Source organism: Mytilus californianus, unplaced genomic scaffold (genome assembly GCF_021869535.1).
Source record: "Mytilus californianus isolate M0D057914Y unplaced genomic scaffold, xbMytCali1.0.p SCAF_9, whole genome shotgun sequence".
Taxonomy (NCBI): domain Eukaryota; kingdom Metazoa; phylum Mollusca; class Bivalvia; order Mytilida; family Mytilidae; genus Mytilus; species Mytilus californianus.
This window is the reverse complement of record NW_026262745.1, coordinates 67,145,740-67,170,511: the sequence shown is the minus strand read 5'-3', so window position 1 is coordinate 67,170,511 and position 24,772 is coordinate 67,145,740. Positions and strand designations below refer to the sequence as shown.

General features: G+C 31.6%; 1 protein-coding gene across 2 annotated transcripts in view; it reads left to right on the top strand.

Annotated features, from left to right (window-relative positions):
- The window catches only part of LOC127714692 (uncharacterized), a 101,863-nt gene that overhangs the window by 3,867 nt on the left and 73,224 nt on the right, over nucleotides 1-24,772 (top strand). Inside the window, exons 2-3 of one of the 2 annotated variants that reach the window (XM_052220760.1) lie at nucleotides 703-880; nucleotides 1,813-2,115. In XM_052220760.1, the coding sequence (XP_052076720.1) occupies nucleotides 703-880; nucleotides 1,813-2,115 (481 nt within the window). The remainder of the gene's footprint in view (nucleotides 1-702; nucleotides 881-1,812; nucleotides 2,116-24,772) is intronic. The other variant, XM_052220759.1, reaches the window with a different exon arrangement.

Below are 24,772 nucleotides of genomic sequence, written 5' to 3'. Positions count from 1 at the left end.
TTTAAACTTAAAATTTGTAATAAATAGGTAGAAACCTTTATAGGCAAACATCTTCAGTAAAATAATAATTACAAAAATGATAGTGTAGGTAAATGACAATATTGTTTCACTTATCTCTAGTATTCGTATAAAAGAAAGAAAAGACTGTGCAATGGAATAAATTATCAGCAATACGAGATCTACGCAAATAAATAAACTGATTGCAAATAAATAAATAAAATTAATACCAACATTGCATATGTTTACCAGGTGTGCGATTCAGGTTCTTCGGAGGCTAATGTAAAAAAACACCCTCTCCTTACTTAGATTTCGAACAGTAGATTAACAAAACAAACATACATACAAAAATAGTTACATCTAGTATAAAGGATATGGATACTGGTATTGTAATTTTGTATTATATTTACAAACTTTATAATACAATTAGCTTGCAAGGTCTTTTTCGTTTGAATTTTATTTGAAAATATCAAACAGTGTCTAATATAGCTTACTATGCAGTATGGGTTTTGCTAATTGTTGACGTCTGTACGGTGACCCTTTTTTTCTTGTATAAATGTACTGTGCTGGAACAAAATCTATTCGGCGAAGATACAACAATGCCGTATTGTTATATTAAAGCTAAAATGTGGCATACGTCCTAGCATATGCAACAATGTTGACGATCAAATGAAAAAATAATATGCAATACATATTTCATTTCAGATGTTATGCCTACTGTGCTCGCAGTGTTCCTGTTTTGAATTGGTGTGTCCTAATGTTTCTCAGATGAAATTAAGAGCGGAGATCTGTAAAGACTCATCAAAGTATATGTGTTTCTGTGATATGAATAAACAAACATTTAAAGAATATTGCAACGAAACAGATGAAATTCAACAAGAAGGTAACGTTAAAGTAAATGCTTTGAAAAAATCAAATGTTAACGAATAGAATGCGGTTAATTTAAGTGCACTTTATCGAATCAGTATTCTCTTTATGAAGTGTTTCATTTCTTTGCTTTTTTTGTTGGTTGACATAGTCGAGCGTGTGGTTATGTCAAATTTCATGGACGTCCCATTTGTTAATTAACCTTGCAGGTCAGTTTTTTTTATTTCAATTTAAATGTGATTCCGAACTCAACAGTAAACTGATAAAAGTCTTAATTTAAAATATGTACCCTAATTTCTTCTCCATGGTTTGAATGGTACCAATTTTTTGGGGTCAACTCGAGGGCAATATAAGCATTAGTCGTTGAGATCATGATTTGTTTATTATTTGTTGTTATTGGCTTTGAACTATCTTTTTTTAACTGAGAGTCATTTTAGATCGGCACTGTCGAGCAGTTTCGTACTTATTTGAGCTATCTTGACACAAAGAGCCAGTGTGATGTTCACACATCACTTGGTGATTGTCGTCTGTATGGCCGACGTGGCTTACAATAGAATATAATGGTAAAATGCAAGTTGTGTTTTGAATTATATACATTCGATAAAAAAATGTTAGTTTATTTTAACAATTCAAAATGGTCAATTTTAGAACTTGATTTGTCCAATTATAATTAAGGCAAAAAAAATGTTTAAAAACTGCATAATGCAATGGCCCCTTCATTAATTTTATTTGAATATATTCGTCATATTTATTTAATAGTAATATACTACATGAACTGAAAATAAGAACAATGGAAACTTTTGTGACTTAATTGTTATCTCCACAAAATATGTGTATGTCTGTGGAAATATAATACATGACCGTATACTAACTGTGAATACCTTCATTAACAATATGTTTTAATTGTTATGGTCTTCATATATACATACAAATCAATATTTTTTGAAGGTTTAAAGACTGTTGTAAGAGGAAGTTTTGATGGTGTACCATGTGATGAGAACCATTACCAGCCGTTCAAATACAGTTCTTCTAATGGAGATACGTGCGTTTTTCGTAAATCTGTTTGCAATGAAAAAGGTCAGATTGAAAGCACTAATAAACGGACTACATCGGATAGAACTTGTCGTTGTGATTACAGATTTGGTTATAATTTCGTATTAGAGCCAAATGAACCTTGTTTCTGTGTGCCTTCTGAAGAAGATTGTTCTTGTTATTATAAAGATTGTGATAAAGATCAAGTACTGACACCAGGTAAAGATAAATATTTCTTTTGTCTTCATTTATATACGAATCAAACCATTATGATATTCTAAAACTGTGGTAGGTAAATTAGCTGTATGTATAATGAGAACGTGTTTCAAGATTCCTAGCGATTAATGGTAAGTACTGTCACTTTCGGTTGAAAACAACATTTACGACAAAAGAGATGATTTCAGCTTCCTAATTGTGAACCTTCCATTTCTATGTAGCAACATTCTAGCAGCGCTTCATACGAAGTATATATCTCGCAGTTGATACGATATTCCGGGGGTTTTATTTCCTATCATGATTTCCTTGATAGAGGATTGCTGCTCACAAGGAAGATATTAAACCAAAAGTTCCAAGTGGTGAGTTGAAATCATCCCTTCGTACGTTTTACAGACACCATCACGAGTTAGTTGAATGTTAGTTTCACAGATGATAGTGAATAGTTTCCTAAAGTCGTAATTACAAGCCCGTCCTTTTTTTTTCTAATGTGAACTACCGAATTAGACTTGTTACCGGGTTTGTACTAACATGAGCAACACGACGGGTAGAGTAGCTGTTCGTAGTGGGGTTTGTATTTCTCAGTCTTTGGTTTTCTATGTTGTGTTTTGTGTACTATTGTCTGTCTGTTGGTCTTTTTCTTTTTTATCCATGGCGTTGTCAGTTTATTTTCGACTTATGAGTTTGAATGTCATCTGGTGTCTTTCGCCTCTCTTTTACATTTAGAATGTACTGGCTAAGAGCAATGTCAGTAGTCGTATGCTTCATTGTTGGCTATATTGCATGCAGGTCGGGATCGTCCTGACACCTCTACATAGACATGATCAAATCTTTAAAAAACAAAATCAAGTAAGAGCAGTTTAAGATAATATACAACTTTTTTGATGACACAAATTATAGGCGAGTGACAATTTTCAAAAAGACTCTTAGTTAACGACTGTAATGCACCCACCTAACATACGGCTATATTATATATCATTCGAAAGCTTATTACCTGTACTTTCATGTTTGCCCGGTTGTCAATAATTCGTACGGTGCAATTTTCGTTAAATCAAGGTCAAAGGTCTAAACTGAGCATTCCAAATGATTGCTATAATTACACAAAATGCCATTTTCAGGTACTTGTATGGCATTTTATTCCCTAAAATTTATCTAAACCTTATAAAACAAATTACCATGATTTCTAATCATGTGCAAACTTAAATCTTGATTGCACTATATTAACAAAAAAATGCATTTCTTGTAAAAACTTCCAAAAATGATAAAATTGCAATAAAATCTAAATGTTTTCTGACATTTGAATATTTGTATGTCAAAAATAGAATAGATTTATTGTGTATGTACCGAGAGAATTTTTTCATCACTTTAAACTGCAATTAATATGATGTATGTCCAGCTGGAGCCTTCTAATGAAGCTTTTGTAGTTGCCCCAAAAAACACCATCTGTAAATGAGGATCATTTAGCTTTGTTTTTGCTAGATAATATTGCTAACATCGGCAGATAATGATCAACCATATTTAAAAAAAGGTTATGGAAGAACTTTAAGGAACAAAAGAAGTATATTTGGTAAAAATTAGTTTCCCGATGTGGAAAGACATGTTACGAAGATTATGCTCGTTTAATGTTCAAAAGAAAAACTGTCTGTACCATGTGCTTTTCAATGTCAAATCCGGCGAATTCCTTTTAATATTAACCCATTATAATATACTTTGTTAGTTGTTTAATTGAATATGACTGAAAATTAAAAATTCAGATTAATTAAGATTGAATAACCTTCATGAACAACTGTAATCACCATACTGGTTTATGTATTGTTCACACAATTCGGTATAGTGTTTTAAGAAGATTTGTTTGTCTGTCTTACTTTTTCGCCATGGTCATGCTGTCATCTGTTTTTCTTCGACCATGGTTTGAGACTGCCTCCATATTATTTTATCCCTTCTTTCAATCAAAGAAAAGAAAACCGTAATTTTCAAAGCTGAGCGAAAAAAGACAACAAAACTTAAAACTCAGAAATTGTTGCAAAAAATAAGTTAGTAAAACAACATAAAATTACCGAACTCCAAGTGAAATTTCAAAACAGAAAGTCTCTTATCACATATCAAAACCAAAAGCTGAAACACATCAAACGATTGGAAAACTGTTGTGATATACCTCGTAATTCTCTCTCCATCTCTATCTTTATATGATATAGCGGAAATGTAGGAATCATCTTGTCCTTACGTACTTTTTTTCTTTTGTTCGTTCCATTCACATATCCATATGTTAGTCTCAAAATTGTAATGAGCAATATTCCTTGGCAGAACTATGAAAGTTCAAAGTGCACATATGGAGGTTTTACGTGAAGGGATTTGTTTCATAATAGACATATTCAAATAGCGCTAAAAACTGTAATCGCTTTAAATTTACCAGAACATACTTGCTTTCAAGCTATCTCATTAAGTTAACCCTAATCTTATTAAAATATAGTTCTCTGATTTCGTTATTCTCATGCGATATATGAGTCGTGATTGATCCTAATTTAAGTCAGATTGTTTTAACCCATGTTTTTAACACGTATACATAACATTTTGTACTGGTTTTTTTTATGTCAACTTATATCACTTATTATTGTTGTAAGATCTTCGCACCATTAGAAACTTGAACCGAAAAATATGAAAATAAAGTGAGAAAATCGCAAAAAGTCGCTGTCAGATCAATAACAGAGGGCTCAGTGCACAATTAATATCCACGAACATAATTTTAGATCAGATGACTTAAAACCAATTAAAAAAACTTGATAAATTCAACCACAATATTTTTCATTTCTCACAATTGTATCTATAGTAGATATTTTAGAATAAAATAACTTCATATTAACCATATGTAATCTTAATATACATGTACTATCTTTAATATGCCAAATGATCAACCAAAGCTTTATAGATGATCTACTAAAATAGTAGATCGTGATCTTTCTTTTCAAATGCCTAAAATGAAGTATTATGTGGCAAATCTACATTGAAATTTTAATGCAAAAGCATAAAATTTGAAATAAAAGTGGTTCAAATGCATTTATATTTTTGTTTCTATTAAGAAACTTTACTTGTAACATTTAGCTGAAGAAAACATCAACTTTAACACTGCTGTGTTTGGTTAGAGGTTGCCTACTTTTACAAAAGGTGATCAATGCTGATTGGTATATTTGTGTTGTGACACCTACACAGTAACTTCTATACCTATAACTAATGTATTGTTGATGGGGATTGCCAGTTTTCCTTCCGACGGTCGGAGGTTCCTTGGGCATTCCATTGGCCTAAACCATTTAAAACTGATCGCCGCAAAATACTTTAGAAGCCAAAAGTGCTAAACCCAAAATTGCGTCAAACACCAACAATCAATCAATCATCTTTATATTAAAATGTATGTATTTGTAAACTAGTCAGGGAGTAAATTTGATTATTGGAAATGTATATATTGTTATTGCGAATTGCTAGATTTCCCAATTCAAAAATTAATGTAAGTTAATATAATTTGAGGGCCTCAATTTATTTACAAAAAATTACGTAGTTGGATAGGATTAAATATATTGGCCAGGCATGCAGAACATTTCAGTGGCTAGCTCCCAAACTTTTTCCGAAATGCACGAATTTTCTGTGTATTCCATCCTTTAACATTTTTTCATTTGTAAAATTTGTGTTTTTCAACATATTATCGACAACATACAAATTGTTTTAACAAAGAACAGCTAAAAAGCTATTTTCTTGCAGATGGCAGTATTTTAGGTAACTGCATGGTTGTTATAATTGGCTGTTTAATTAACAAGAAGCATAATTGCAGTAATTTTATGATGTCAAAAACATCCATAGCACAAACTAAAATATGTTATTTGGTTTTATGGTGAATAACAATTGAATCACATACATAAAATTTGATTTTCATGCATTTTTGTCATTTTCAATAGAATTTCTGGAAAACAGCGCTATTTATAAAGATTATTAATACAAAAAAAATCCAATGTAAAATACCAATAATCTTCAATATTGAAACATGATGAAACGTTTATATCTAGAGTAATAAAATCAAAAGACATTTAACTGTTCAGTTTTAATTATTGTTATATGGACTCACTTATGACATAAAGGTTTTGAATCTATTGAATTAGATCGAACTATAATTAATACAGCATTTCTAGAGATTTTAGGGTAAAAAATTATGGTCAAAACGTTAAATTGGATTTAGTTACATTTTCGTTGTGTATTCGCATTTTTCATGAAGAAAATTCTGCGAGTAACACAAGGAGAATATTATTAGTATGTACATATCAACACCAAATACTTTTTTTCCTAAATACCTTGTCCCAAATACCTTAGGTCACATTGGCAATTTTATGTTGCTATTCATGTTAAAAACGTTATTGGACAAAATCAAAAAAAGTTGTTTATCGCTCTTATATAACTAAACGAAAAGAAATGAGTTAACGCCTCGTTTTTCGAAAAATTGTGTCAAATATATATTATCTCATATATTGATACAATGCTATATCAATACTACAGAGCATTGATTTGATTCAGGTTGCTTTTAATGCGTCTCGCTTCATGTCAGTTTATCAAAGGAATCAATTTGAGTTGAGCCGGGGTGTTCTGGGGAAATCGACACAATGTGCAGATTACTAATATACGATATAGTTATGCATGTGCAAGTCGAGCGTACCTTTAGGTTTAATTGTGCACTAGACAACGAATTTTATTATAAAAATTGTTATTTATGATATTATTGTTGTCGTTGTTGTTTTAGACTATGTTTGCATGCATCCGGCTAATATTACAGCACATTTTAACATGTTCAAGTGACCATTGATAAATGAATCGAAGTCAACTAAAACCGAAGATAAAAAAGTTATTAACAAATCTGACGCAGGTAAGATTTCAATATTTTTAATATACGAAACATGAAAGTGTTAGACCGACATCTTTTCAGGGATTACATGTCCAGGTTCGATCAGGCAAATATGGAAGCAAACAAAACTGTAGAAATGGATCAAAAAGTGGATAGAGCTTACCCTATATTTACTTTTTCTTGGTGTGCATGTTTCAAAATCCTCTTCGATAGCAAAAAAACAAAGGTTTAACCATTTCCGATGGAATGCATTTGATAGTTTTTTCCTTTGCTATAATCCTTTTTTTTAAGTCTGACGAAATTGTCATTAATGTTATTAATGTTAAAACTTATTTAACACAGGTTTTAGTTACACAGTTGACATTTTCGTTACAAATTATATATTTGCAAAACACATTTTCATCTGAATAAACTTGTTATGAAAGAAATAGTGAATATATCATGCTGGTGAAAACTAATATAATGCGAATTATCATAATACCTTTCAAACCTACATAAAACATGACAAAAAGAGAAAAAGAAACAGCACCTTGTTTCGAAGCTACTTTTTCAAAAAAGGTTTTATTTCCCTATTTGAATAACATATTCAAGTGAATTTGTACTCCTACATTATGGTGTCTATGCCTATAACTGTATTTTGTAGATTTATGTCCACGACAGAAAGAACAGACTGCATTGATAGTAGTATTGGTGTTTGTAATCGGAATCCAATTTGGTATGTATTCAAATGAGCCAATTTAATATGATCATTACATGTGTAGGTTTTACCTCAAGGAGGTTTTACAATCAATAAATTAATATACAAGTGTTTATGCAATATAGCATTTCAAAAAACCCTGAGTTGTTAAAAGATGTGAATAAAAATAGCTCGATACTATCCGGAATCTGTCCTTAAGTTAAATGTCAATTTTACCTAATTAAAAAACATTAAGATATCTCAAAAGACAACATATAACGATATTGTTGGCTGTGGATAAGCACATGAGCATGTGGCGGGGTAATATATCAACCCTTCACCATTGTTAGATTGATTGAAATGGCAATATATGAAACGTGTTGAGTTATAGCAAAGCTGCCGCATTTTTCTATTGTTTCGTGGCGAGTACAAGTATTGTTGTATCTTGTACTACAATTTATACAATTTTCTTCATCCAGCAAAAAGTAAAATAACAAAAATACCGAACTCCGAGGAAAATTCAAAACGGAAAGTCTCTAAACAAATGGCAAAACCAAAGCTCAAACACATTAAACGAATGGATAACAACTGTCATATTTTGACTTGGTACAGGCATTTTCTTATGTAGAAAATTGTGGATTATACCTGATTTTATAGCTAGCTAAACCTCTCACTTGTATGACAGTCACATACAATTCCATTATATTGACAACAATGTGTGAACAAAACAAACAGAAATAATAGGTAAAAATGTCAAAAATAGGGGTACAGCAGTCAATTTTTTTGTTATAATCTTATTCACTATAGCAATTTAGCCTCGGGGCTATAATGCTTTGTTTTAGCTCACCTAGCCCACAGGGTCAAGTGAGCTTTTCTCATCACTTGGCATCCGTCGTTCGTCGTTGTCTGTTAACTTTTACAAAAATATTTTCCTATGAAACTACATGGCTGAATTAATCCAAACTTGGTCACAATTATCATTAGGATATTTAGTTTAAAAAAAATATGTCCGATGACCCCGCCTTTCAACCAGTAAGACAACATTGCTAACAATAGATCTTAGTGGTAAAATGCATGTTTGGTCTATTATTTTGAAAATCGTTATGAATAGAGACAATCTATTAAAGCTCAAATCTTTAGAATGTTTAGATCTAACAATTGTCCTTATACGTCAAAACTGTCAGACGACTTCTTATTGGAGTTATCTCCCTTAAATGACAAATTTGATCCTTTTTTTTTCATTTTTGCCTATTATTTTGAAAACTATAATTGATGGAAAGAAACATTAAATTGCACAAATGATCAGCCAGACAAGATCTACAATTTGGTTTATATGAAGGAAATCGTCTGATGATGATAAAGATTATCTTTGATATATAGAAACCCAAGATCTACAATTAAGTCATTATAAAAGAAATCGTCCAAAGACTCCTTATTGGAGTTATTGCCCTTAAATGACGATTTTTTTTTAGCATTTTTTGTGTTTTGTCTTATATAGTAAAAATCATAAAAGATAAATGGATTTTTATTCACCAAAATAATCAGCAAGGCCAGATCTACTAACAAGTCATTTTTTTCCGATATAGTAGGTAGACTGTCACTATTTATAGGATAAATTGCCCTTCAATGAGGATTTGTTTAACCTCTTTTGTGTTTTGAGCAAAAACTAAAGAAGATTAGATAAACTAATCAGACTAGTTTCCTTTGCTGAATATGCACATAGACCACGTTTAATTACAAACCGTTGCCATTATTTTTTGTTTAAATATAGAAAGCGGTTTCCTTCAACAAAGACCGCGATGATGACCCGAAAGGTAATTATGTTGTAAGTTTAAACGGGCAGTGCATTAGAATGAAATTAATTTCTCCTGGGTGTTTTCATCATATGTAGCATAGAGGGCGTTAGGTTTTCCCGCTTCAAAATTATTTTCGCGGTATATTATTGCCTTTGTAATCATTCAGCACGACATCGTCAATCTGAGCAGTCGAATTTTCTTGGTACGCTGCCTATCTTGAATTTACAATGAACACAGATTCTCCAACATCACTTGAGGAATCTCCTGATGTTTCACCACAGGACATTTTCAGAGCTGTTAAACAACAAATAAAATTCCAACAGCAGCCCTTTCGAGAATCTCATCCCGGTTGGTATGCCGGTTTCCCGTTATATTCCAACATGCCTATTACGGGCGGAAGCCAGCCTAAGTTTCAGCAAGGAGCCTGCTATGGTTGTGGATCTAACCAACATTTGAGGAATTATAGATGCCCATTCAACCAGAAAGCAGTCGATAGGCCAAATATACGGAATAAATCCGTATAAGATGAGTATTTAAATATTTCTATTGATAGCCAATCGAGTGCACACTTTCTTTCACACGACTATTCTGAATATGAACAAGGTCAGTCTCAAATTATCGTCAGAGGTAGATTAAAAAAACATTGATTTTTGGTATAACATTGGTTGTTATGATTTCATTACTGATACCATTTTACTTTACACACATATAAAATACATTTTTATACTACACGGCGTTCCGTTTGTTTACAAAACAATCGTTCTGCTATTTCACACAGTGATTTTGTTTTTAGAAGCTATTGAAGTCTCAAGATCTTTTGATTAGAGGACTTATTATTGAATCTACTGATGATAAACCATTGGTTGTAAATTCAATTGCTATCTCTGTTCAAAACAATGGTAATATAAAGTTTAATTTTAGATATACGTCATGTCAATTTACATCTATGGGAGACACCTTTGTGAAATTTGAAGATATCATTGTAACTATGCAATCTATTAAACAGATTGTTATTGTTTTAAGATTGACATTCAGCTTATCACCATATAGACATATACGAGTCGCATTCTGATTATCTTGGGTTTTTTTACTGGACATATGATGAAAGTACAAAGTATTTTATTCTTGTTCTCCCTTTTGGATAAAGTTCTGCCTGAAATACATATTTACTAAAGTTACCTGACCACTAATTTAGTCTAGAAATTTAGAGGTGAAGGTAAACAAATTCTCATGTATAGGTGATGGATTTGGCACCCATTCTGATATTAGCACGTGTACAGATATTGCCACATAAGTTAAACAAGACCTTATTGTTTCAAAGTGGTTTTGTCGATGTGGTCTCCCAGTAAAACATTGAAATATTTAATATTAGTTCATTGATACATGTACAGACAAAGCTATCCTAAGCATACCAGTTAAGAGACTGACAAAACTGTTTGATACCATAATACAAGTTAAACTATCTTCAGAATATTTAGGTTAAGTTTATGTGAGAACTGTAGCTTCCGTTGGTCAGATTATATCCATGTCGTATGTCATAGGAATGTGGCTTATATTAATTATGACTGAATACCTTAGTATTGATGTTAAGTCAGCTTATTCTTCGAAATCTAATGTTGGACTTTCGGTTCGAAGTAAAGAGCAGCTTAAATTCTGGCTGGAAAATCTTAAATGTGTTAATTCTAAACATTTTGTATCCATTTTTTTGTGTCGCACTATTGTTTGTAGTGATGCTAGTGGTACTGGATATGATGGATGTTCAGTAGAAAATCCTTAGAATATTGCTCATGGCATGTGGCATGAAAACGATGTGCTCCACAGTCTACTTGAAAAGAACTTACGGCTGTTAAATGTGTATTGCTTTCTTTGATAGATTTTATGAGAGATAAACGCATTAAATGGTTTACGGATAACCAAAACGTTGTTTCTATTATTGTATATTAAAGGGCAGTATGAAGCCTTATTTGCAAGACATTGCATATGATATTTTTGTGACTTGTTTGAAGCACAACGTGTTCTTTAAAGTTGAATGGATACCTAGGGCAAAGAATGAAATTGCAGACCATATAAGTCGTATCATAAATACTGATGACTGCCGTACTGCAGTACATATTTTTGAATATTTGGATTCCCTGTTGAGGTCCTCATGAAATTGATTGGTTTGCTAGTGATCATAACCATCGATTACCTGTATTTTACTCCAGGTATTGGAATGTACATTCAATGGGTATTGTTTGCGTTCATTGTCAATTGGCATTGGCAAGTTATTAAAATGGGTGGTATGTTCCCCCAGTTTGCCTATTATTGAAAGTCATTATGTATACATGCAGCAGTGCAAGGCATATGGTACTGTTATTTTACCTTTGTGGAGATCGGCGTATTACTGGCCGATTTTATGTCCCAAAGGAGATACATTTATTGACCAGGTGATGGGTTTACATTACCTACCTACTAACAAAGCTAACTTTTTACCTGGTAGAGGGAGTAACTCGGTTTTTGGCATATTGATTTACCATTTAAGGTGTTGGCTCTTAGAATGGAGTTTAAGGAGACATTAAATTAACAATTAATATTAACTCGGTGGTAGTTTTCATGTATTGGTGACATTTTTATCGCATATTGTATTTTTAAAATTTATTGGTCTATTATGTATTGCTATGGTATATTGATTAACTATGAGAAAACTTGAAAGGAACCACATATTTATTTAAAGTTATGTTATTGAATATGTTTTCCAGGTGTTCAGAAACGATATTGCAGAGTTACCAAATGATATTGACAGTCAATTAGGCTTTATGCCTGATTCGTTCGCATATAGTAAATCGGACAACATAGTGAAGAAATACTACTTTGGATTTTTGCAATGGAAAAATTGGGCGAAATGACAACAACATTTCTGATGTCGATATTTTACAGACAAAATCTTATTCAAAGCTTTATATTTCTGTGGTACAATTTTTCTGCTACATCTAGTCCTGTATGTGATGCATACTACAGTATAAAGGGGCGCACTCGATTACTGGTGAAGATTCTCCAACAGATTCTCAATTAGTGAAATGTGTTTTTGAAGATGCTAAAAGGAGATTAGGTTCACAGATCAGGAAGAAAGAACAGATAACTTCTGAGCTATTACAGTATATGTAAAATAAGTTATTTTGTGCATATAATTGTTTTACACTACGTACCATTTGTGCGTGTATATTGGGATATCCAGGCTTTTATGAGTGTATCAGAATTGTTGAATTTGCGTTATTATGATATTAATTGCAAGTCGTCACACATTTCAATTTGTATCGAAAAAAACGAATATTTACAGAGATGGAAACTGGTTGATTATTGTAAAGAACGGCACAACTTTGCGTCCAGTCCAAATTTGAAATTATATATGCAATGGAGTGGCATTCAATCTGATTCAAATTTGTATTTATTCAGGAATTTGTCACAAGTGAAAGGAAAATTTGTTTTTCATTCAACAAAAAGCCTTTAAGCTCTATACAAGGATGAGGGAAATTTTCATTGATGCCATTTCTCCATTTGTTCCCGATATAAAATCATACAGATTACATAGTTTACGATCTTGTGGTGCTACGGCCGCTGCAAGGTTTGATGTTCCAGATAGACTTTTTAAATGTCATGGACGTTGGAAGACGATTTATCAGAACGTATGATCGTTTCTCAGAAGTTGGGAATTTAATGAATTTCTTTTTTGTTTTATTTACATTTTGGACTATACAATTCTCCATATATTATTATATAGTAACAAATAGCTTCCCGTTCTTTGGGTTCAGTATCGGCGTTGCCGTGCGACTATCCACTTTACAAAGTCTTTGGTATTTATTATAGACTTTTAAGGCGTGCATATTCAGAGTGTTTATATAATACTTGGATATTTGGTACAAGTATTGGTTATACTTGAATATTTGGTACAAATATTGGTTATACTTGGATATTTGGTACAAGTATTGGTTATACTTGGATAATTGGTACAAGTATTAGTTTAATGTCTACATTGATGGGTGGTTTATACCAGGAGAAGTTGATTTTTAAATTTATTCAACCATGAACTACGGCAAATATTTTGAAATTAGAATATTGTCTGAAAGCAAAATATTATAGATCATTTGATGTCGTCTGTTTTATTTCAAGTCTTGAAACATTGTCTAGCTAAATCTACTTTAATGAATATTAATTGTTGTTACCATATACAACTTTTTTTTGAGGTTTTTGAGCATTTACTTATCCAATTAATTTATGAAAATATTTGATAAGCAATACTTTATTTATTCATCATTTGTAATTTATTAATAAGCCAGACAAAGGTATATTTAAATTTCCACAAATAGTTAACGGGAATAGTAAACGCGTGTGTTCTGCTGTACCCCTATTTTTTACAATTTTAACTATTATGTAGTTTGTTTGTTCACACATCGTTGTCAATATAAAGGGATTTTATGCGACTGTAATACAAGTGACAGTTTTAGCTAGCTACAAAACCAGGTTTAATCCACCATTGTCTACCTAAGAAAATGCCTGTACCAAGTCAGGAATATGACAGTTGTTGTCCATTCGTTTGATGTGTTTGAGCTTTTGATTTTGCCATTTGATTAGAGACATTCCGTTTTGAGTTTTCCTCAAAGTTCAGTATTTTTGTGATCTTACTGTTTTCTAAGTGCACGTACACAGGTAAAGATGTAAAATCGTTAACGTGCGTTTACTTTGTGTTATGCTTGGTCTGCACCCAAAATGTATTTGATAACCACTGCCATATTTCTGACTTGGTACAGGACATTTTAAAAAAAAAATGTCAGGTTGAACCTGGTTTTATGGCTAGCCAAACCTACTGCTTATAAGGCAATGTAAATTTGTTTAGCTAAAATGACAACACTAACTGCCATAAATACAGCACAAAAACACGAAAAAACACTTATTACAGAGAAACGCACAAACAAATAATATAATAAGCATTACAACATGCCAACCGCAGAACAACGTCGAACATCTCCAATCAACGACTAATCCGTCTTGTCATTGATTCAAAAGAAACAAAAGATACTTCTGAATTGGAATGTTGTTGTTGCGTGCCTGTAACAAGTCGCGAATAATGTTAATTTGGTCGTATTATTGTCGTTTCTAATGAATATGTAGTTGTTACTTGATTTATCTCCCTTAAGGCATGATATTCAAAAGTTAAAGCATTAACAAATCGACTCAAGGTCTTCCGATTGTTACATTTTAAACCAGTGCGTTCGACTTATCGACTAAAGTGGTCGGTTTAGTACTAAGAGTGTCGTCGCATTACTTTCCCAATAACGTTCTGCACATTCATGACATAATCATACCAAGACGCGAGACATTTATCAATCTGTCTATGAATCTCTTCTATGTTTTCATCTTTTTTCAATGTTGTCCTTTGTATAACACTCATCACTAGTAAATCAATCTGGGGAAAAGTATGTAAAAATGAGAATGGAAATGTGGGAAATGTCAAAAAGACAACAACCCGAAAAAAGAGAAGAAAACGGCCCAAGGCTACTAATGGGTCTTCAACACAGCAAGAAAATCCCGCACCCGGAGGTGGGCTTCAGCTGGACCTTAAAAAGAAATTAGAAAAGAAAACATACAAGACTAAGAAAGGCCAGAGGCTACTGACTTGGGACAGGCGCAACAATGCGAAAATCTCAACCCTCCCCGTTACCTCTAGCCAATGTAGAATAAACAAACACAAAGCAAAACGTGTTGATTAATATACAATAAGGATATGTAATGTGATTGATAATGATAAAACTATTCAACAGAGCCAACATGAAATGGGTTTACGCAGCTGTGGGTAATCGTTTGACCTTCAATAATGAGCATAACCCATGTCATTTAGTCTTCTATACAATGCCAGTCATCACAACATTAGACACAATTCAAAGGCAAAATTTCAAAGGTCCGATTTATGACAAAACAATAAATGAAAATAAAATATGACAGACATCAAACGACAGTCAGCCACTAAACTACAGGCTCATTACTTTGGACAGATACATGTACATATAGCATCTGGCGGAGCTATAATCATCCCGTTTACCTGTAATAGTCGTGTAAAGACACAACATAATATCAGATTAAAGAATCAGTTAGAAATTACTTGACTCCTAAGATTGGAACGAAGCACAAAAAAGAAACAAGAAAAATAGTGATATAACACACAATGTACCGATTCAATAAATTCACTGTTATTAAAAACTAGTTAGTAAAAGAATGTTCCGCCAGATTAAAGGATGGTTAACTTAACTACTGCTACGAAATTGAAATCTTTGAAAAATCTCAGATATTACATCATTCAATTTGATATTACATCGTTGTTATATTTATATTTTTTAAATGTTTTCATTGCAGATATTTAAATAACAACGCCTTGACAACAATATCCGCCAATATATTGGCGTGGAAACAGCAAGTGAAACACCATTTGAAAGAAATTGTATAGTGCACTCAACTTTTATTTTTCACCTATATGAATAGAAATCCTTTAATATGTTGCAATATGACCGACTTGATCGAATGGATAGCTTCTAAACTGAACTAAATGATGTTTTAGGAACATGCTTTGACTTTGATGCAATCACGGAAATCACTGACTTTAACGTATCTAACTGTACAATTCAGGGTAAGTCATTATATAATCTTTAATGTCTTTGCGGATCAAAACCTTGACTGTACGGTCAATCATCTCGAAAAGATAATAACTATAAGAAAACATATATAATAGTTCCTTCATACGTATGATCAGTTAGAGAAAGTTCATAGAATAAGAAACAAGCTATAAAATTAAAGACACCAGTTTGGAAGGAATAAAGTCGAGTTCTAAAGCATAGTATGTTGTCAATGCATTAGTAGTGGCACTTATAATGTCCCTTATAACACATAAAATTTCTGTTCTAATTATCGATTGTTTGTAGCGAATAAATAAAGGCATCAGTAGTATACCGCTGTTCAATAGTTATGAATCGACTGAGAGAAAACAAATCCGGGTTACAATCTAAAAGAGAGAAACACATCAACTAAAACAGTAAAAACAAAAGAAACAACAGAAACAGAATTGCAACAAAAACAAACGCCTATATACATGGAAACGAAATATTTTATAACAACTGCCATATTTTTTACATGGTACAGGACATTGTAACATTTACGTAACATGTTGGGTGTCGTGGCGGTTATGACGAAATCGTTAATACTATGTGTAAGCTGAATTTTAAATCAAATATCTAATAGAAACATAACATCTGCACTATCACTATCGTGTCAACTGAAAGACCATTATACTACAAAATGCAAAATAAATCTCAAATTACTAGTGTTTACAAGAAAGTTTTATTATCAATACCTACCTATATAGATATAGGAAGATGTTGTATGACTGCCAATGAGACAACACTCCATCCAAGTCAAAATGTATAAAAGTAAACCATTATAGGTCAAGGTACGGTCTTCAACACGGAGCCTTGGCTCACATCGAACAACAAGCTATAAAGGGCCCCAAAAAATTACTAGTGTAAAACCATTCAATCGGAAAACCAACGGTCTACCATATAAATACAAAGTTAATATATATAAGGGATGAATAATTATAGTAAAAGTATTATACTGCTGTGAAATGCTAAACAATTTCAGAAAAACATCAGCTTTGAAAAAAATCACGCCATTTGTAATATCAAAATTAAACACAGGTAAATGAAAATAATGTTGTAGATAAGTATACTTCTTCTTTTGTCTGTATAACCTTACGTTTAGGAACACCAAGAACTTTCTTGTATAACAATTAAACTATTCTAACTAGTCCTTATTATCAATACAATACATTGTTAATTAAAAATATTGTCGACACAAGTAGTTTCACATCAATAATAAGATGCATCTAAAATACACATCCACATTATAGTTACAATTCGATGTGCCAAGAAAGTTTCTCGCATATACGATTTGAAGATCTTTGTTATTATATCTGTATATTTGCACTCCATGTGTTAATGCTCATCATGTGTTGTTACAAAAAGGGGAACGATACCGAAGAAATGTTAAACTCCAAAGTCGAAAACAAACTGGCAATGCAATGGCATGATACGAAAAACGACGATAAGACAAAACACAAACACAACAAGGAAAACTAAAATAAACACGAAGTTGGATGTATAAGTTCACGGTAGCAATCAAACATGAATCAATGTTGATAAAATAATTTGAACGAAATTAACATGTTGATGAACCTTTGATTTAAGATAGTCAGTTCTTATTAGGAATTTGATATTAAAAAAATATTGTTAATAAGAACGTATCATATGAATCTCTTTGCAGACACTTTACAAAAGAGGGACGAAAGATACCAGAGGGACAGTCAAACTCACAGATCGAAAACAAACTGACAACGCCATGGCCAAAGATAAAAAGAAAAACAGACAAATAATAGTACAGATGACACAACATAGAAAACTAAAGACTAAGCAACACGAACCCCACCAAAAACTGGGGGTGATCTCAGGTGCTCCGGAAGGGTAAGCAGATCCTGCTCCACATGTGGCACCCGTCGTGTTGCTTATGTTATTACAAATCCGGTAAATAGTCTAATTCGGTAGGTCACATTCGTGAAAAGGGAAAGGTATTGAAGTTACGACATAAGGAACATATCCGATATCATCTGTGTTACAAATGTTTCTTAAATCCTTTTTTATGATATTTGCATTTGAGTGGATGGTCAGTGGGGATCTTGGTCAACAACATCATGTTCAGTGACCTGCTGGTTAGGCAAAGAGTATAGGAATCGAATTTGCAATAACCCCTCTCCTTCTGACGGGGGATAATATTGTGTTGGTAAAGACACCGAACTATCACGATGTAACTTTAAAGATTGTACAGATACGTTCACTTTAGGGGTAAATGACCTGAAGCTATGGTTTTCAAAAAGATTTAACCGCAATCAACAATAAGATTCTCAATGTTGTTTTTGAAAATTTATACTAAACGAAAGACAGTGATAATCCTGTTTTTAGCATTTTGATTATACAGATCTTCATATTTAGAACGTATAAATAATAGGTAATGGGTTGGTGGGGTTAACGGGGTTCATGGTGCTCATTCTTTAGCTTTCTTTGTTTCTTTTGTGGACTTTGGTTTGCATTTCGGTTGTTTTTCGTTGTTATGCTTTTTGTCAGTTATAGATTAATGAGTTTGAATATCCCTTTGATATCTTCCGCCTCTCTCTTTAACAGTGATTCATACTAAATCTTCTTATCCTTATGAAACAAAATACCAGACACAATACAAAAAAAATGAATCAATTTTGAATGAATGCAAAAGAAGAATACAGAAAAATACAAACCATTACTCAGAATTACTTACTATTATGATTTTCTTTAAGTATGAACAGTTAGCTGTAATACAAGGTCTTAATGTATTCTGATTGTAAGAAATCGTGAACTCTATCATGTTTGTTAAAAATTACAAACTGTACAAACCTTGTAGAAAAGTAATTTGATAATTCTGAGATCTGAATGAGCATGCAAATTTAAATAGGTATTTAAAATCGATGGGCTGCGTATGTATACATCCAGAAATTGAACCATGATCGAATTAGGACATTATAGGCAAATGTTAATCGACAACTTCCTAAATTGACTACAAGACAGCTTGGTCGATAGAGGAGATATTCAATCGGGAAAAAATATTTGGTGTGTAACCCGTCTATAGCACTGACGACGGACATTTTTTTTTCCAAAATATTTATTAATTTTTATATTTATTTAATTTTTTAATGTTTTTGTTTGCAAATTTTTTTAAATATCTATGTATGCATCAATTTTTTTTCAAAAAACCACGTTAAGATAGATTGAATGTTGATTATTATGATAGGCTAATAATTATTGTAACATTGTATTTATAAATTCGATATATTAAACATCTACATAACTAAAAAGTATATACTATTATTTTAATTGCCAGTTCACAATATAAGTAGGAAATTGTTAAAACAATATCATTAAAACAATGTATCAAACAATTTGAATGAAAATAGGGAAATATCGTTACAAATTGATCTCAACCATTGTAACAGTTATGTTTTCATATTGTTCACTAACATTTCTTAAGACTGTCAACATGGTCAATATAAAGTGTTTTTTAAAAGCCAAATGTCAAGTAAGTTATGTGTGTGTATTCATTATTCGTTGAATTCACCCTTGTTATTGTTTATACAGAATCCTGCAAACATGACCAAAACACAATAAATCATGTATGTTGTTTAAAATATACAATACATACCTCTAAACTTTACCGTGATGATATGTATGTGTTAAATGATCAAGAACTCTCTTATCATACTGCGGAGATCTTAATTGAAGGAACTTTCTTTAAATAAGTCTAATATAAAGAGCAATATCTGTTTTGGTCCACATCTAAATATTTAACTTTTGCAAGAAAACGTACATAATAAAAATCACGATATATTCATTTTTTTTCACTCCATATTGCTGATTTTTATTTTTAGGCGGTGATGTTCGTTTGTCCCAGCACTTGATATTAGTATTTCCTTACACTTTGTTTTCCTCCTGTCTGCATAGACAATTTAGATTTCAATGAACGTTACGTTATGTTTAACTTGTAAAATTAAAAGAAATTCAGGTTTTTCGTATTACTAAACACAACTTACGTAAAATGTTAACTAAATTCTTTCATAGATACAACTATTTGGTTTGGATGTTTTGTGTAGAAACATAACTTTTGATTCTTTTACCTGTTAATGTCTTCTTACTGAAGGTTTTTCTTTCTTACGAAAACATATATGTTTATCAAACATGAATTCAAGATACATTATTACCTAAGTAGTCTAGGTTGTATTCTTAGGGACCTCTGGATTTTTTGAAACAGCCTCACATGAAGAGGGAGCAGTTTAATGAGTTTGAAAATAAAAACAACACGTTAAATGATGTCATGCGTCCGAAGCGCTTTCTGGATTTACCATCAATAGCACCGATCAAAGCCGAATATTTTAAAACCGAGGATGTCCATAGTTTTAGTTTTTTAAGTCAATAGTTTTACAAATCTAAATAACCGGTACATGCTTCAACAGAACCACAGGTGTAATTATTAATCTAAGTAGTCCTATTATCAATAAGATATAGTGATCAGTGTATATAATATATATTATACTTCCATTCTCTATTATATTTCTCAAAACAAGCTGGTAAAATTTGAGGATGAAGCATACGCAATTGAAATGTGTCATTTTGGGAAAGCAGTTGAAAGGTGATTTAGTTTTCGTAATATAGTTTTGACAAAAAGACACGAAAGTAATTAAGTACAGTTGTCCAATATTTAATTTTCTTCAGATAAAGATTGAAGAATATAAGGACATGGAAAAGGAATCCTCATCAGTGATTTTGATTAGACGACTACAAATAAAAGAAGAGGGATGGTTTAACAAGAAGGTGTATGAATAAATGCTGACTTTATTTTCTTCTTTTCCTTGAAGGATAATTGTTTTCATTTGTTGTAGTTTTACTTATTCAATTTATCTACTATTTTACTTTTATAAAGGGAAAAATTGTGGCTAAAAATGTTCATTCGTAGCTTTCAAATACATACATCTACATTCATTTAGCTATAATCGTTGCTGACAAATACATTAGCATTTTGTTGGACTATATAGTATGTTACAATGTAGGGATATACATGGGTTCATGTTGACATTTATTTCCATGGGAATCATGTCTAGGGTTTTTGCAATAACAGAAGGAATAACTTTTATATTTTATTGTTTTGTTTTGTTAATTCATATCATACATTCATTAAGCTATAATCGTTGCAGACATTTACTTTATGATTTGGTTTAATTTTATTTCATGTTACATTCTAGGGATATACATGGGTATATGTTAACATCAATTGCTATGGGAATGATTCGTTTGTTTTTGCAATAAAAGATGGGATAAATGTGATGTTTTATTTTGTTTTTTAATTCAAATCTGCAAGTCATTAAAATATTAAATTTTGTAAAAAGTCGGCTCTTTATTCAAGAGAGCGACAAAAACCAAAAGAATTATTAAACTCATATGTCCCAAAAGAGCCGCTAATGTCTGGTAAAAACTAAAAAAAAGCAACCAATAATATCGAACAACAGGTTACAAAACACAACATAGAAAACTGAAAACTAAGCAACACGAACCCCTCCAAAAACCCGTAGGTAATCTCAGGTGCTCCGATTGAGTAAACTGATGCTGTTCCACATGCAAAATGACATGTGACTCCTGTCCTCGTATTACTGTCCTGATCTACGTATGGCACCCGTCTACTTACTTCTGTAAGTACACGCCGTTGATATATATCATATACTTATAATACATGTATATACATTCTATACCTACGTTCATTCAATGCTGAAATAACTAACATACCATAAGATGAAAATAATGACGCTTTATACAGCACCCCCAATATAATGGATAGATTAATCCTACCGTCGACAGGTCATTTACTCTCTATACCGCTATCCTTAGTTCTGGTGACTAAATTGGAAAAGCTGAAACTAAATACCTAGTTAGAAATCATCAACTGTTGTGCTTAAATGTGCTCTGTGTATGAAGGTGGGGTATGAGTTCAACATAAGGAACATCTGGCAAATTTCTAGGTACTCCTGTATTTGAGTAGTCTGTAAAAGTTGAACTATTTCTACAGTCGATTTATTGTATCATTATATTTTGTAAACTGCGAAATTTTATTATAGTTTTGTGATTTGTTGGCAAAGAAAGTGTATGATAACCAATTTACATATATTTAGAGTTCGAAACTTATAATGTCCTAGTTTAATTCCAACTCACTGTTTTTTTTTATAAAAAGATACAATATTCCAAATTCCTCAATATGCAAATTACAACAGTGGTTTACCGATATTCAAATCATCTAATACAGATAATCAAAGATACGGGTATTCATCCATGATATTAATCAGAACATACACAGCAAAAAAAAAAAGTATCCACAATTTCACGTGATTGAAGGTATTGTAAATGTCAATATTTCTTTTTATAAAACGACCCCAAATTTAAAATCAAACAAACATTCCACAATCAAAGACACTATTTCTTATCCAACAGACACCATTATGCGCCTTGCATCATAAACCATACAAAACTAAATTTACACCAGTTACCATTTTATCATACATAATTTAGTAATCATTTGGTGTTCGTTGCAATGAAGGCGGAATTATTTAAATAATTTTGACAAAGTTGTATAATATCTTACGCAACGCATTTATACACAAGTAAATGACATTAGAAACTCATCAGTTACGCTCGAATAAAAAAAGTTAACAAAGCCTAAAAAGTACGAAGGTGAAGAACATTAAGGAGCAACATTTCCGAAATGTTTTGATAAATACAGCTGAGGTCATCAATTTCTACATGTTCTAATGATAGCTATAACGCAATCTCTAGAAAAGTAGAAATGCAAACCTTACTCATTAGACTTTGACTAATATATAGAAGTTGAACTGTTCCGTGATAGTTGAGATATCAATCAATTCTACGCAGCGGATATTTTTGTTGTGTGTCAAATTTTGTAGAAACAATATCTGGTTTTTTACATGTTTCATGGATATATAAAAAAGCGTTATCATCAGGATATAAAACTAATTTACCGTCTTCATCAATACTGATTGACATATCATTTGTCGAACGCTTTTTGTAGAAGTAACATAATCTTTACTGTATAAGTACCATTTGAATTATTTTTTCTTATATAATCTAATAGATGTATAAGACATGCCTGTAATGTATTAATAGAGTATTTTCCTCTGAAACATGATTGAAATTCACATAAGAATGTGTTCTTTCTTAAAAACACTGATAATTGGTTAAAAACATTCCTTTTAAGAACTTTCGATACAGTGCCAAATATACTGACAGTTCTTCAATTACCAACATCAAGAGCACTATTCTATTTGAAAAAAGGTTTTGATCTTGCATATTTCATACTATTTGGAACAATGCAAAATGTCAAAATTGATTAATTAATAATTGCTGTAATTTGCTTTTGTAATATACCAGCAGAATCCTTGATATATTTTTCAGGTATTTCATTTAAATCTGTGCTCTTTGTAATATTGATTCCTTATTCACAAACTCTTCAGTTACATGTGTCAATAACAATTTCATATCATTAAGATTTCTGCTTCTATGAAAAAAAATAAAAATTAGATGATACAACGCTAAATATGCCTTTGGCATTTGGTTATTTTTTTTACCAATTCTGCTGCTACAGTTGTACTAAAAGTATTAAAATGGTCAACAATGGTCTATGAATCATGACAAGATTCATTATTGATGTTTAAGTACAATACTAGTTTCGTGAACTTTTCTGTATATCCAAGATCTTTCAAATTACTAAAAATGTGCTTTGGATCATCTTTACTTTCTTCAATTTATCACATAAAATAACCTTTTTAGTTTTTCAATGAATTGAATTTCTTAGTTAACAAAAATATTTGTAATCACTTCTAACTTTATTTTTATTATAAAAGACTATCTCTGTCATAAATTAATTTTAAAATCTCTTATGTCATCTAGAGCTAGGTTCTTTGTTTTACTCTTACTTAAAAGGAGCCACTTTGTTTAGCTAATTTTTAAATAATTTTCTAAAACAATTCCAACTTTCATCTACTAAACTAGATGTTTGACACTCATTTCAATTAACATTTTTAAGTTCTTCAATATGTACTTGAGGGTCATAATTTTTCATAGAACTTATCTTAACTTTTTGTATTTCCCAATTTTCTTTACACATTTTTCTGCTACAGTAAATAATATTGTGATCACTTATTATAGACAAAAAAGTTCCAAATTTAACAATATTTTCAGATCTGCTACATTAAATATGATCCATTTCAGAAGAACCATTGTTGACTATTCGTGTAAGCTCAGTGATTAATTGTTCAAAATCAAACAATTTAAGTACATTTTAAAAAGATTTAGATAATGATGTATTTTTATCTAATACACATATATTTAAATCTCCCAGAATAATTGTCTCTTAATTCTTTTTTGCAAATTGCTCATTGTTTCTTAAAAACAGAATTTGCTTGGTTCGGTAGGCGATCAACTATGTCGACAATAATTGGTTTCGTCTTGGGAAACAGACATTCAATACAAATTTTCTCTTTGTCTTTATTATCAATGTCGTTCCCTATAATGAATGCAAATCGATTGTTAATGAAAAGGCACACTCCTCAGACCTCCTGTTCTTATTCGGCCTTTCATGAGGACGGAATATCCA